General features: G+C 41.2%; 1 protein-coding gene across 3 annotated transcripts in view; it reads right to left on the bottom strand.

Moving 5' to 3' along the window:
* Positions 1–16019, bottom strand: part of rapgef2b (Rap guanine nucleotide exchange factor 2b) — a 110812-nt gene that overhangs the window by 82765 nt on the left and 12028 nt on the right. For all 3 annotated transcript variants that reach the window (XM_042418596.1, XM_042418594.1, XM_042418595.1), the window contains exon 2: positions 566–636. In XM_042418596.1, coding sequence (XP_042274530.1) covers positions 566–636 — 71 coding nt within the window. The remainder of the gene's footprint in view (positions 1–565; positions 637–16019) is intronic.

Below are 16019 nucleotides of genomic sequence, written 5' to 3'. Positions count from 1 at the left end.
GAAAAATGTGAGTTCAGATTGTGACTCAGATATCAGATATAGTTAAACACTTAAAGCCAAAATCTTGTTTCAGAGGTTTAAAGTTGTTGACATCTAATATCAGGTTAATGTGTACACACCAACAAGAACCAACAGATCGTATCACTTTCTTATCTAGAACAGTGATAAGTTTTACACTAATCTATAACTTTAATATTTATTCTGCTGTGTGTTGTGTCTACATAACAACCCAATCAAGAAAATGTACTTTTTTAAGTGCCAGTCACATTCAGAGATGGATTTCTGTCACTCTCAGCAGCCAGATTTGCTTTTTAGAGAGTAAAATAATTCCAGCCAACGAGTAGTTGGAGGGCAGAGCGACTGCATGATTAGAAAGCCAGACGACGTTCACCAGCATCTGGCTGGCGGCTCGGTGTTAATTTTCCACCCCTGACTAAAACTGTTATGGAGCAGACGCTGAGGAGTTGTCACAGTGTTTAAATTTGCATTTGAAATTCATGTGATTGGAATATCAAGCTCTAAGTTATGTTAATTAAGTAGCAGGAATGTGAGGAGAGACACTCACCTCAGCTGGTGCTCTCGTAGGTTGGACAAGGCCTCCATGCCGTGGAGGTAAGAGTAGACGATCTCCAGGTCCTGAGGAAGAAGAGGAAAGCTGTTGTCAGACACGGGACCTTTTTTTTTCAAAGTAACATTGAAATGAATGTATGTCATTATGATGTAATGGTAGAAAACTGTTATCAATCCTCAACAGGGCTACAACTAAGAATGAACTCATTTTCTATCATTCCCTTGGATTTTTTTTTTATTATTTCATCGCTACAATATCTGATAATAGTGAAAAATGTTCCCAGAGCTCAAGCTGATGTCTTTAGAGAATTTATTTGGTCTGACCACCAGTCCAAAAACCAAAAATATTCAATATGAAATTACAAAAGCAGCAAATTCTCTCATTTGAACAGCTGAAACCTGTGAACATTTGGTGTTTTTCCTTAATAAATGATCATCAGAGTCGTTGAATAGCTTTCAGTCAATCAATTTATCACTTCAACAGCCGACTGTGTCCACGAGAAGCATCAACAAAAGCACATTCAATCATTATGTATTCGCACCGACGCTCGCAATACTGATCTTTCATTCTGCAGCGGACAAACTGGCTACTCATATAACAAAAAAAAACATTTTACAAGGACAGTGACACTGATTTGTGCGACTGAGCATTGGAATAGAAAGCAATAAAGCACCTCGCGGAGAAAAAAAAAAAATAATAAAGCAACTACACTGCACAACTATAAACTCCCCATTCAATTACTTCATCAAGTGACCCAGTGAGCGACTCTCGGATTGTTTGGCGTGAATCCAAGTCAGAGGTGAAACAAAGTGGCCCTCTCTGAGCACTGGCAGCCGACACAGCTACTCCACTGTCTATCGGTACACACTGGGGCACTGAATGTGTGTTTGTGTGTGTGTGTGTGGGGTGCAGTGCCGGTCGCAGCTACTGGGATGTCTTTGTCGGCGGCGACTGGAGGTAGATGTGGCGACAGCGTAGCGGACGGACAACGGAGACTCTGTGTTCGGACCCCCACCAGACACACGAACGCGGACGTGAAACCGCACAGAATGGCCACCCTGTTCTCGGGTTATGTTTCTGACTTGCAGTAATCATAAGCTTATTGAAAATTTTTATGAAATTTTGACCACAAAAGCTAAATAACACTTTGTGCTGATTTGGCATCCTTCTGAAAGTCTGTCTCAGAAGAAGAGGAGAGAGAGAGCCAGAATCTCTCCGGTGTTGAAAGCCTGTCTATGATTAGTTCAAGCTGATTTGAGAAATCATCCATAAAAATAACACAAGTATATCACGAGAAAATTGATTTTTTTTTTTTTTTTTTTTTTAATGTTGTGCAAAAACAAACACAACTTATTTCTGATGTGATTTCAAATGTATGCATGTTTCCAATAAAAGACCTAAAGCCGGGGGCCAGTCAGAGTCCAAGTCTGACAGAAGTGATTATTATTAGTAGTGTTTTTTTTTTTATGCAAATCAAACCTTACAAAAAGGATGAAACACAGCTGCACATGGGCCCTGGATTAACAAAATAAAGAACATTCTAACAACCAGCCAGAAAATTAGAGAACCACAATGAAAACATGCCCAGCCTAAGGTTCAACTCGGATGTTCCTAATACAATCAACAAAGTGAAAAAGTAGCATACTAAATATTTAGAGAACGTGTAGTAAAGTCTGTACTCTTTACATATATGAATAAATAAACATGTAATACATAGATATATATACACAGATATTACTACAGACTATGATTTTATATCAAAATTGTCTTATAAAACTAGACGACTGGGTGTTGGTCTCTTAAAACTCTTAAAGCTTTTTTTTTTCTTCCTCCGTTCGGCCATTTGGCCTTGATGAAGTGGACACAGAAAGGAGACTCGTATTGTCCTGAGGGTTGCCAGGCCCTGTTACATCACACAATGATATCCTCACTAACCAGATCCTTATGTTCAAAGTGTCTGAGGTCAGGAAAACGCTGTGATGGGGAGCAGAGGCGATGTTCAGACGTCTCCTGACACCTACAGGCGGGACTGAGGAACTACAGCCTTCATTGACATTTTGTACTTTTAGGGCACAAATGCACAATGACAACAGATGTGTTTTTTGCTCAACTGCAAGTGAAAAATGAAGAATGTACTCTTCATTTTATGCAGGATAGAAAATTCAAATGTGTGGTCAGTGCACTATTATTTGAATATAAAGGTGGGAATTCAGATTTAAAGATAGTATGGTATGAATAGTATCAGTGCAGTGTACAAAACTTACAGCAGAAGTGTTTTCATCTAGTTTAGAGGTCCACTTCATTTACAAGTCTTTCTGAGTGCCAACTTTTGCATAACAGTGACATCAGTTCTTCCCATTTTAGTATTTTAATTAATACAATTCTCAGTGCTAACTTTCACCACTAAATGCTTTCAAACCCACTGATGGCTTTCATTAATCTCAGTGAAAGACTTCGATTCTACTGCTGCATTTTAACTGAAATGTGATTCTTGTGAGTAGGAGATATTATATGTTTACATTTATGAGAAAAGACAATCTATGTTAACCAATGACCATGTAGGTGGTTGGTCCTTTGTTGCATGTTATCCCTGTATCCACTTCTGTGCTCTGCAATACAGGAAAAAAGAAAAAAAAACTTATTTTTAAAAGAACCTCAAGTTTTCATCTAAAATCTCATAAATCATAGATTTGATTTGGGATTTGTGCAGAGAATAAAAACAAAGGGCCGGAGTAGGAGTGTCATTAAAAGCAACGTTCACTGACCTACAACACGCAGGTCACTTGAGATTTTGTTGACTGTGGAAAGAAATGAACTTCTGTAACATCTAGTATCCAATGAATCCAGACAAAAAGTCACCACTAGGTGGCAGTCTTGCAGGTTTCTTTTTTTTTTTTCTCCCATTCCACAGTGACATCACAGTGAATAAAACAGCGCCACTCAAACGCAGCCTCACAGGGAGAAATATGCAAAACCATCAATTGTGGCTTCAGTCTCAAATATTTCAGATTGACTGTATGGAAAGAATGTAAAGGACACCATCTTTTCCACTCCCTAGGCCCTACATTTTCCGGTCTGATTTTCTTTCTTTTTCTCTTTCTGGTCTCCTTTTAGACCGAGCCAAACACAATCACCACAAAGTGCACAGACAGAAGATTTGCTAAGTTTTGTCTTGTAAGGATACATGAATGTTTTAGGGATACAGACGTGAGCATCGAACCCGAAGCGAGCTTTACGGTTTCAAAAAGAGGGCTGTGGCGCATTTCCCATGTGCAAACAAACAAAAGACCTTGCATGGACCTTAATTATTCTAACAGCTGATTTTTTTATGCTTTAGCTTCCCCAGTACGGAGATCAAAAGAAGACAGTGTTTGATCTATGCTTTTAACATCACTTGGCCTGCTTTGTGTTCATTCACATCTTTAAAGCAGCACCAACAGTCTCTCTTCTAAGAGCTCGAGCTCACAGAGAAGACATAGGAAGGAAAGAGATCAGATCAGCGGTAGTGGGTAGCTGAAACTAGGACATGCTGATGAAGGCTGCATCCAGCCAAAATTCTGCTCATTGTCTGCGCTGCATAAAGACAAAGCTTGTTCTTTTTTTTTTTTTTTTTTTATAAACGACTGGCTTTTGTGGGTTTTGGGGTAGCTCAAACTCCCACACCATCTAATCCCTCCCCCTTCCTATTCCACACTAATCCTTCCAGGAATACAGGTGGTCCCCACCGGAGGAAAAACATACCGAGATGCTGTTCTTGATAAAACACATAGGGGATACTTCAAAGTTGTTTGCGCAAAAAACTACCCGTGGCATTCTTCACATACCGGTTACATACTGTCGATCTCACCTCTTTGTAAACTTCCCTCGGTCGTTTCCTTGATGCAACACAATGTGTCATTGCTTTACACCTTCATTTGTAAGACAGATGGTAGCAGAGCAATGCAGCCAAACGAGTGAAGGCATTTCCTCTTGAGGATACATATTAAACAATAGCAGGCCTTGTCTTCCCTCTTTGGGGCCCAACAACAACACACACACACACACACACACACACACACATATACACACACAGAGACCAAGGCGTCCTCCATTTCCCACCCATTATGTAAGGACCCAGAGGGAAAGGGTGCAGTGTCGGGCCCGGTGCCAGCCTGTTGAGTGGCAAAGCATTCAGTGGGCAAAGGGAGGTCAAGGAAGTTTAGATTCTTTTTTTCTTGTCCTTCATTGTGTTCATTGAGACTTAGGAGAATATAAAAGAAGCAATGGCTGCAATGAAAACAAATACAGTTTCGCATGAAAAGTAACACAGTAACACAAGCGGACAGAGATTCTTTTGGGGTTGAAAAATCCAAACTGCGCATTGGAGCAGAGATGCTAATGCTTGGGATTAGCTTGGCATGAATGTAAATAAAACAAACACTGACTGAATAAACCTTGTCTGACATGTAACATGATTACGAATCAAGGGATTCAAACACCAGAACACCCGGTTTTGGTTGTTGCCTAAACCAACCACTCCTATAAGACAAGAAAAAAAAAAGATGCAAATGCTGAACCGCAACACTGCTGCAGTCAATACTGTATTTTCAGTATTTGTTTCAGAGTAATCCTAAACTGTGGCTCAGAGAATGACCCTGCTTTTCTTATCTCCTTAACACCACAGTGTCTGTTTGCCAGATAGGGAAAGCTTTCCTCTGGTCGGGGCCCTTTCACTGTGGCACAAATGGTCAATCCATTTATTCATCTGGCTCTGGCTGAGTACAGATAGCAGAGCTCTGCATGCATCTATCACACACTGTAGACAAACATCAAAGAAAGGGCTCTAACCTTTTCAAAAAAAACACAATGGGGCAGTGTGGGAGAGCTAAACAAAGAGTCTCAGGTAGGTAGGTGAAGGACATCTCTGATGACCTAAGCAGACCCTGCATCTGATTGATATTCAGATGCTTATTTGTCCATGAAAGCATGATTCTAGTTTCAACTAAAAATCACACATGAATGATTTAAAATGTTACACAGAGTAGCGAACCGAAGGCGGTGATGTTTATATGTTTTATACGGTGTAGGAATGACTCATAAAATCCGACACATGACGGCTGCTCCGGTGATACACTGCCCTCACCGAGTCACCCCGCAGAGTAAATCAATGATCTTGTCTCCTTTGTTGACAACAAACCGTTCGCTCTTATCTAACCGCTGTCGAGGAAATCCTCCTATCAAGTAATCTCCATTACAGGTTTGTTACTTTCTGGCCGAGCCGCGACACACGTTGTGACTTTCACCTGAGGTATTTAACATGGATGGAGGCGTTTCTTTTATTTCCGTCCGGAGCGGAAGTGAGCGTTGTAATGGTTCAAAGGGGACTTTATGCTTTTTGCATTTAGTGATGTTTTTGTGGTCAAGGTGCAAGAATGTTCTGGTACATTTTGTGGCTTTGATAGCTTCATTGACATGCATGTTGTGGTGATGTTTCAGGTGTTGGAGTATATAGTGTTTACGGTGTCACCCGGTGGAAGGAAACATCGCTCATCATTGAATCCAAAAAAAGTGACACAGGATATGATCTTTATTTTGCAACAACAACAACAACACATTTTAATAGAAGAATATATTTATCCTTCCTCACCATCAACATCAGAGGTTCTTTGATTTGAACTTTAGACTTTTGTTCATGTTTTTGTCGTTCGTCCAAAACTTTTCACTGTGTTATGTTACTCCTCCGTCTCTCTCATACGTTACACTTGCTGCTGTTTTGGCCCAGTCTGCCTGTGTGCCATTTGTCAGATGATGTAACGCAGTCTTGTTGTTTGTAGATGCAACTTAGGGAGAAATTAGGAGCACATGGCTTTATGATACAGAAGTCCCTGCTAACGTAAAGACGGCAGAATTGCTGCGTTCGCGACGGTGTTTGAAATCCTGGTTTTAATACAATTAATCTGCCTTTAATCTTCTTTTTACTTTGACGTTTTCAAAAACGGCCCTCTCTGATACATTTTTCTTTGTCTGCCGGCTCTAAATGAACAAACAGCTATTCTTAATGAGCTCACAGAAAAGGGAGTAGAACAGAGGAAAGCAGAATGAGAGAGAGAGAGAGAGCAACCAGGGTGGCCACCTGCTGTGAGGCATATGTACTTCTGATAGCACTGCCAGGCGACTTGTAAAGAACTTGTCTGAATGAGTTTTCACACTGAGTAACATCTCACGGGCGAATCGTGGAACTTGGCACACTTGAGATGGCTCCTTCTGTCCACGGTGGCAGTCGGAGGAGCGGTTCTGTGTCGGCGTGCAGCCCGAAATTTTTGTGACCGTGCAGACTGTGCACACGGCGAACACGTCGACTGCACATGTGCAGCAGAAGCAAACAGGAATGTCGGTCTCATCTACTGTATGTACTGTATTCCTCGTTAAGCTTTTCTTTTTTTTTCAACTTTTTCTTATTGTTCAGCAACACACAGGAAGTCCTCGGCTGCGTTCAGAGTGAAAACAGCCCTGTGTGAAACAATACACGGGGCTGCGTTGGTGTGGGAGTGTTGTTTAAAGCGCCGGTGAGACGATGAAATCCCACCCAGAGTGACAGATTATTGCATTTAAAGGCTGATCAGGAAAAACGGTTTGTAATCCTCACAGACTTGGATTTACCAACTCTGTGGAAAGTTATCACGCTGCAGCCCTGTTTACTAGCGGGCACATGTGGAACACTGAAGTATGAATGGAACTACGTGCTGCGTCCACAAGACCACAGATGTCCGCAGAACACGGAAAGCATGAATCGGCCTTCTGGGGTTGTTGATTTAAAATCTGACAAACTATAAAAGCACTGCACACTCTTCCTCATCAGCTATAAAAACAAAAGCTTTCCTGATTGTGTAACTGCATGAGTGTGTAATAATGAAATTAAATATGACATTCAAACCGCAGCATCCACTGCTGCAGCATCCAGTTTGCAGGAGGCTGCGTCTTTCTACCCGTCTGCTCTTGACACCGTCCCCCGTCTAAGATGCTTACGACCTTGATCCCCGGCAGTCAAAGAAGGAATCGCCGTTCTAATCGCGGCGCTTTGTGCAGGGGAGGATTTGTTGTTGTTCTGTTTCGGAAAATAGCTGCGAAAAGCACAAATTAATCCCCCGCAACTTGGGAGCGAGGACGACCTAGTTTTATAACAATTGCTCACTTGTCACAGCGGGTTGAGCCTTTCACTCCGTACCTTCACCCTCTGAACTTTACTTTCAGGCCGTTTAAAGGCTGGAATCAAGTGACGAGGACGTGGTATGCAAAAAAAAAAACACATCTCATTAGAGCTACAGAGGCATGACAAAAGATATTTATGTTTGAAGAGCAAAATTTGCATTTTCTATATTATTTTCTTTTTCAATGATTAGCAAAAATGAGACACTAATGCAGCTGCCTGGGAATTTTTCATTTTAAGAACTGCAGCACCTTTCTGTATCCAGTAATTTGAAAAAAATACATCAAATGTATTTATTTATTCATTCATTTTCGTGCAGCTCCACACCACGTCAGTATCCAGAGAATTCCTTTGAAGTTTTGACCTTTTCCAGATTTGCCTTTCTATGCCAACCGACCCTCATTTAGTGATGAGTCGGTATTCCTGGATCTTGTTACCGTGACAGAGAAGGGGCCGTCTTGTGTGTCATCTTGTGTGGGTGAGGCTTGCATTCCTCAGATGACACTGGCTAGATAATGTCTCAGTGTCCACAACCGCTAACAGACACACACACGGACACACACATGAAGACTAAAGAGGTCACCTCAGCCGTGCCTCTCACCCCCCACCCCCTACTGCTCGCTGACCTATGGAAGGTGCTGTATGGCATACCGAGAGGAGCCATCTGGGTCGACTGTTAGGACCTCGCATCTGGGGCATTTAAACTGACTCCCTTTTGCTCAATATTTCTTTATAGACACTGATTTTTCAGCAGTTGAGTAGTGCACTCCATCATGTATAACTGCAGATGGGTATTAATTGTCATCTGGTATTTGCAGTCATCACTATTACAGTTCACATGAGAGCTCAAACGATTAGTCGCAAATTATAATATGCATGTTTCAGTATTTTGTGACATCTTATAGACCAAATAGTTAATCAGAAGATTAAAAGACTATGATAATAATTGTTAGTTGCAGCCTGAGGCCGCATCAGAGACTGAATAACGATTTCAAGTGAGTGTTGGAGTATAATGAGGTGGACAGAGCGGCTGTACGAGGAAATAACAGCCTGTAGCTGTGTAACGAGGTAAACAGACCGCTGGGAGTCAGACAGCCAGTGTTGAAGGTTGGAAGGTCATGTTGCCTACGGTGCAGTATCTGCTAATGGCAATATATTGCACTATATTGTCTGCTCAGCACATACGCCACAGCATGTCTGTGTCAGTGTGCCAAGTGGGACTGAGGAGGACCACCCCCCCCCCCCCCCCCCCCACCCCCCCGAAGCAGCAGACAAAACAGCAGCGACGGCAGTTTATTCCAAAATGTGCACAACGTTCGTCATACACCTCGGGGGCAGCGGTATGATGCTCCAGTGGGTGCCACTGTGTGTATGTCTGTCTCTGTTTGTGTTAATATGTGCGTGTGTGCATTCCCCTTGCCTTTGTTTGTACATTCCCTGTGTTAACAGGGTGGCCGGCAGCTGTCCTTGAATCTCTATTGACAGAGAGTGTGGGATCTGCTGGGTATTTTTATCCATTAGCCCGTGTGAGAGAGCAGGTGGAGGCTTTGTGGGCTACAACAAGGTCACACGGTGACAAGCGGCGTTACGTCGCTATCTGTGGCTTTTCTGGCCGAACGTCGAGGTCTGAGTGGCTGTTTTGCAAAGACGCGGCGTACGATGATTGCAACGGGCGTCACAGGGAGAACGTAGGAGTTTTTGTTGTTTTTAAACAGGACATTCATTCCTTGGGGAAAAAAATGTATGCTGAAGTTCATCCTGGCAAAGTATAAGTGTAAATAAACCTAGAATTAAGTTGCTCACTGCAATTTTATATTGAAGGAGGGCATCAATAAACACAAAGTGTGGATCAAAAGAAAACTCTTCAAATATCCTTCATGTTCTGCCACCCAGACTACATTAAAACCATGTGCCCCCTGAATGAAGTTGGCACATACTACACAAAGCTAATTAGCGGTCTTATTAACATTAAGCACTTGGTGTTAACTCAACAGGTTAAGCTAGCAGAGCACATGGCCCTCTCTCCCTCTTCTTCCTCCTCCTTCGCTTCTGATGCTGAAATAAGCGCTGGACAAACAATTACACCTTCCACCTGTTCAGTGAAGCTTAAGAAGAAGACGGGCCTCTTCTTTTGTCTACGAGAAGGCGTCTAATACTTCCAGTCATCAGCCGCTTTCGCTTTAACGCCGGCTCGCTGGCGTTTATTGAATAGAAATGAAACCTGGGAGTGATAGTTGGGTTACTGGAGTGGCTGGTGGAGCGGAACAAGTAAGCAGTCACGGACGCAGTTTAAAAAGCACTTGGGGAGCTGCTGTTTATTTCCCACCATGGTCAGGCAGCTGGTGGACATGGTGACTGGCTGGAACAGGAATCAGGGAGGCATGTGAATGAGCTTAACAGCACCTACTTGAGCTGCCAGTATAAAACCCTCAAGAACTAAAATGCACTCAAGTCTCTTGAGGCATGCAAATTGGATGCACGCTGACCTGCAAAAGTAGCAGTTGTTACATGTTTTTTATTATTATTATTATGCAATAATGCAAGAAGATGTTCCAAACAATAATGTCACAGCAGTAAGAAAAATAAAGGCTAATGGCTAACTGACCTCTCCAACTCATCTGCTTTGATCAGTACTGCAGCCAGCTAACACAGATGTTGGTTTGGAAGTGTATGCGCGTATGTGTGTCTTCAGCCGAGCACTTCCAAAAATAGATATTGTGCAGCCAAACCTCCAGCAACCTCTTCTAAAGATAAAAAAGAGTCAGCTTGGGTGTCATTGCGGTATGTCAAAATATATCTCCCTTATTGCTGCAGCTTACTATCTTCCTCTGATAGCAGCATGATAGCGAACCGGCACAAGATAGTAAAAAAAAAAACAACTTTTTCAGGTGAAAAATGATGTGATGCATTATCTTTTTTTCTTTAATTGCTTTCAGCAAAACCAAATGAAAAAAAGGCTGAAATATTCTTCATTCTAATATTTAGTTTCACAACAAATATCAACCGTCCGTGGCGATTCTTTCCACTGATATGACTGTTCAGAAACCACAGACAACAACCACGACTTCCACGTAATTTTCTATAAATGATAATGTGAAGAAACCTGCAAAATTCATGGAAAGGATCTATACTTAGACAGAAAAACACTCTTCATTCTTCATTTTTTTCAGCCAGGCTGAAACCTTGGAGAGTGAAGAACTGCTCCAAGTTACAAGGTAAGAAAGGAAATAATTTATGAGCAAAATGAGGAAGGAGCTTGTGGTCAGCATTTGGGGAATAACTGCATAGTTCACCGTACACATGGAGAAATATCAGCACAGGTTTCATTTGTGCAAAAAGAAACTGAGTTAAGATGAGAAAGGAGAATTACAGATCCTGCAGTGAGTAACGTCAAGGATACTGTTGCGCCTTAGGGCATAAAAACAAGCCACGTTGTCTATGATAAGTAAATATTATCTTTCCTGTATCAATCTAGTGCTCTTTCAGTTTTATCCATACAGCATTAGTCAGGCCACACTCATACAGACACTCACAGATATCTAATTAGTGCTGAATGTTATCTGCTGACTCAGTCACACCCCTTCATACCAGAATATCGTCACGCATATGTCAAAGTTATCAGTAACATCGCAAGTTAAAATAAAGATCCTGGACTATACAAATAAAACTGTATAACGAGGAAAGCTGAGTCAAACATCTGCTCGGTTACAAATGGTCTTGAACTGCACAGACTTGCAGCTTGAAGTGGTTTCAGCTGGTCAAATATTAGCAGTAATGCTAAATATTCTTCCAAAACTATGCAGATTTGAGACACTTTTTTTTGAGAACAACGGTCCGTATTAAAAATCAACACCAGAATCCTGAGATCCACCTTGAGGAAATGAAAAGATTAAAAAAGTTCTGCTATTACGTTTCCTCTCTCGACATATCCGTTTTCATATCCCTAAACAGAAAGACATCATGTTCAACCATTTTCTCCAGCTGCTTTTACGGTAACTAATGTGTTGTCAAGATTTCCTCTCTCTCTCTCTCTCTCTGCTTTCACACGGCCTCTTCTCAGACTTGATGAAAATGATATATTTAATCCTTCTGAGCTGAGTGAGAGATTTTAATACCGGGGACCGTCTTCATCACCGATGCAGACTCTTTGTAAAAGCAAACAACCTTCAGTCTGCAGCCTCTTCGTACAATTTGTGACCAAAGTGTTGCACCATAATAACCACCGCTCTGACCACAGACTCGTTCAGAGTCAACCGCTGTATCCTATAAAAACAGCCTCAGCGCACACACTGCTGCATCTGCTGTAGGTCTGCACAATTAATAACGTGTAATCGTGTGTTGGAGTCCGAGTTTAAAAAAGTGAAACAATAACTTGATGCAGATTTTTTTTTTCACCATGTTGAAGGACCACACATAACAGCTGCGTATGTGCTTTCCTGTGTTCTGTAGAACTGAAACAATTAGTCGATCAATCAAAAAAAATATACATCTAAAAATACATTTGGGTTTTAGACTGTGACTTAAAGATTGGGCTTTAGAAATAGCAATACTAAAAATATGATGTTTCATTATTTTCTGACATTATAAAGCAATTAACTGATTAATCAAGATAATAATCTGCAGATTAGATGGTAATGAAACATAATTGTTAGCTGCAGCTCTACTATTATGTAAGTCATGTTTTGCATAATCAATTTCAATTTTCAAATCGTTGAATTGTGGCGTAACAGCATCGGAATAGTCGTTCCTTTCAGTTAGATAAGAAACAGAAGATGTTTATTTCTACTGAATACTAATAATCATGATATCTTGGATGAAAACTAGACTTATTTAGCCATAAACATGTGGAGTGAACCACAACAATGGCTCAATGTGGATTCACCGGTGGACTCTGACCAATACTGGACACAAAGGGATCTCTCAGCTCTGTCATTGAACCTCATCGTAGCAGGTCCGTACCCGGGAACAAAGCCAACTGTCCGGCCAAATGAAACTCGCTCCATCTCGCTCAAACAAAGACCTCAAAGAGGTGCAGCGCAATCATCACAAAGTTACGCAACATCATATAAAGATCAATTCATGAGCTCAAAGCGAAAACAAGGAGGAAAAGGGTAGGGGTGGATAAAATGGAACCGGGGATGTGCTTTAATCTTCCTGGGGCAAATGGCTTTCCTGGTGGCCTAAATGATCCAAAAATGTTTGGTTCCAGCTTTCGCCCCCTCCCTCCCCTTTCTTCTGTCCAATTAACTTGACACAGATAGAAGCCAAAGACTGGAGGGGAGTTACTAATGAAAACCCCAGAGTTCCACAATGGGAGAAAAATAACACTGATTCCCAGCTCCGCCTGGGTTCAATACTTTGCTGTGACTGCATCCATTTGGTCCGTTTCCTAAACTGAAGAGCCATTAATCCCAAACGTCCCCCCTGGTGTATTTGAAATATTTATGGAATTCAATAATCAATCTTTTAAATCTCTGCTGCGTCTCCTATGGCCGTCCGCATAAAGTAATTCCAGCATTACAATGCTACTCTGGCTGCTGGTTGCTAGGGAACAACCAGAGAAACTCTTTCACTACTGCTTTCACACAAGCCAGATTTTCTCTTTTTGGGCCCCAAGGCCACAAACACTCCCTCGCTCACCAGAGGGACGGTGTTGTTTGTTGGTTAAGAAATCTCATGTAAAAATCTCATGCTCTGATGTCTAAAGAGCATGAGTCTTGTTGGGTTTTTGTTGGTGCATGTTAACAGAACTGCTGATGGTGACTATTCGTGTAATATTTTTTGAATTGGTTGCTCTGTTTTCATTCAGAGTTTTTGAACCCAAACATGAGATACAAGAAAAAAAGCCACAGATATCTTTAAGCGAATTACCTCAAATTACAAAAAAGGAATTACCTAACCTTGCCAAATATGAAAGCTCAATCATATTTCATTACGGATCCAATACCTGCAATTAACATTTACAGGAAGTGTCAAATGGCAGAAAAAAGAAATACTATCAGTTTAAAAAACAGAAGAGACTGCAGCTGAAATATTACTTTAATAAATATGACTTACAGATTTTAATCTGGCAATTTGGCGCACTAAAATTCCTAAATTAATTTTAATGCAACCTTGGCACCGAGAGTGGTCTCATGTTTGGAGTGTTTCCAGAGGGTCTCGGGGATGCAGGACTATCAGCACATGAACAGCATGTTCCCTCTGAGCTGGGAGCAAGCCAGCAGCATTGCCTTTGTTAGTAACTAGACAACATTGTCATCTATGCTCTTTCATGCTATGCCATCACAATGGAGCGAGGTCTCACGCCTGTCAGTGTTAGGTGTGACTCCTCACCTTTTTTTTTATCTCAAAGGGTGTGATTGTCACACTGTAAAACCTTCCATACAAAAGCAGACAATGCTGCTGTTGTTTCCAGAAGCCAGAAAAAAAAACCACTCACATTATCACTGGTTAATGTGAGATGATGACGTATCTGGTGTGGTGAGCCAGTTAAGGTAACAACAGCTACAAATAGATAGCGGTGCTGTGAGAGCTACTTAAGCATACAGGTTGTATGGCTGAGAATCATATGTAATCACTCTAATCTTAAACTATACAATATGAACTTCACTGTGAGAGATTCGTGCTAATGGGAGTGTCATTACTTAGTACACGACTTAAGTGAAAACATCCTTTTTAATTTCCTTGAGTTTCTTCTTTTGCACCGTATTGGAGCGCCCATGCAGCTTGCTTAGTCTTCAATGGAAGTTTCCTGTTTACAGAGTTGCATTATGATCCCACCCAAGGCCTTTCACTCCACTCAGACTAAAATAGGCCCCAGCACCAGACGGACGGGGATTTCAGGCTATATCCTGAGGATGTTTTACAAAAGAAACATGGTGAACCATGTTTGGCCATTGTGATGTTATTGGACTTCAGTCGCGAGTTAAGGTTTTCCCTTTCCTTTGCATTACTTAGGCTAGTCAAAGCAAACTAATGATTACTGCTAATTTCTATCCAGTTTATAATTCTATTTCCTTGGGATCTTATGGAGTTCAATGGTACATTTATTGCATTTTCTATTTTTTACATATGTATTTTTTATTGCGCTGTATGTTTTTTTTAATAAAAAGAAAGAACAAGCTTTGATATTAGCCTAAAACTGCTCTAAGACATGGTATTTGTCTCTGTGAATTGAAAAAGGCTCCATGAAATGATTATTGGTTCTCTTATTGCAATGACTGACCACCTTTTCATGTACTATTCCATAAAATTAAGCCATATTGTAACCCATGTGGTATTTGGCAATAATGCAAGTCTTTGTTTAAGTCAGCTTGGCATGTCTACAACTGCAGTTGGTACGATTTAGCTAAAACTGCTATCCCAGTGCAGCGACGATATAATTGGTGTGATTTAAGTGTTTTTGACAAGCAGAAGCTGGTTGTAACAGGGAGTCATTGTGTTGGGTCCACACCACACTTGCTGGTGGATTCAAAGCACCCAAGCCTATATGGAAGCATGCATGAATGGCCTGCATCTTTCCCTCCAATTATAATCAAATACAGTCTTCATTTAGCCCAATAATAACACAGCCGCGGGCAGTCCGACCTACACAGGCGGGCAGTACGACAAAGCTGTCACATGAGAACACTGCCCCGATGTGAGTCGCATATTTCATGACACTCAGAAACCATTACTACAAGTACTTGCGGTGCATGTATAAATATACTCTAGGGCATGGCACTATGGACACAGTCGCATTGTAATCACAAATTAATCTTTTCAAGTGATATTTATGTTGGAAATTAGTCAAACTTTTCTCAACAAAGGCTTGTATATCTCAGTCAAGCTTACTTGTGAGATTCCATAAATGCTTGAGAGAAAACACAATTAGCTTATAAAACAAATATGTACCAGGAATAACAACCTATTCAAGACTTGTCGGGTCATTGTGATGGGCTTTAAACACTGTCTGCAAACTAATTATTTTTCCTGTACGAGGAGGATTTTAAGTAAATTACATAGTTCTGTGAGCGTCTGTGAGAGATTTTTTTAAAAAGTTGACATCTCAAATGATTCTTTATTATTCCACATTAGTAAAAACTTTCAGAACAGTCTTTATTTTAGGCCACTACACGCCCATTGTCCATTCACACACTTTATGTGTAAGGGTGGGAAAATGTACAGCTTTGCCAGCATAGCTACATTCCTCTTCAACCTGAGCAGCGGTCTAATCAGCAAGGATGTTTGAACACACCTGTGTGGTTGTGCAAGGCTTTTATT

The sequence above is a fragment of the Thunnus maccoyii genome, chromosome 8 (assembly GCF_910596095.1).
Source record: "Thunnus maccoyii chromosome 8, fThuMac1.1, whole genome shotgun sequence".
In the NCBI taxonomy this organism is placed as follows: Eukaryota; Metazoa; Chordata; class Actinopteri; order Scombriformes; family Scombridae; genus Thunnus; species Thunnus maccoyii.
This window is presented reverse-complemented; position numbering and strand designations above follow the sequence as displayed.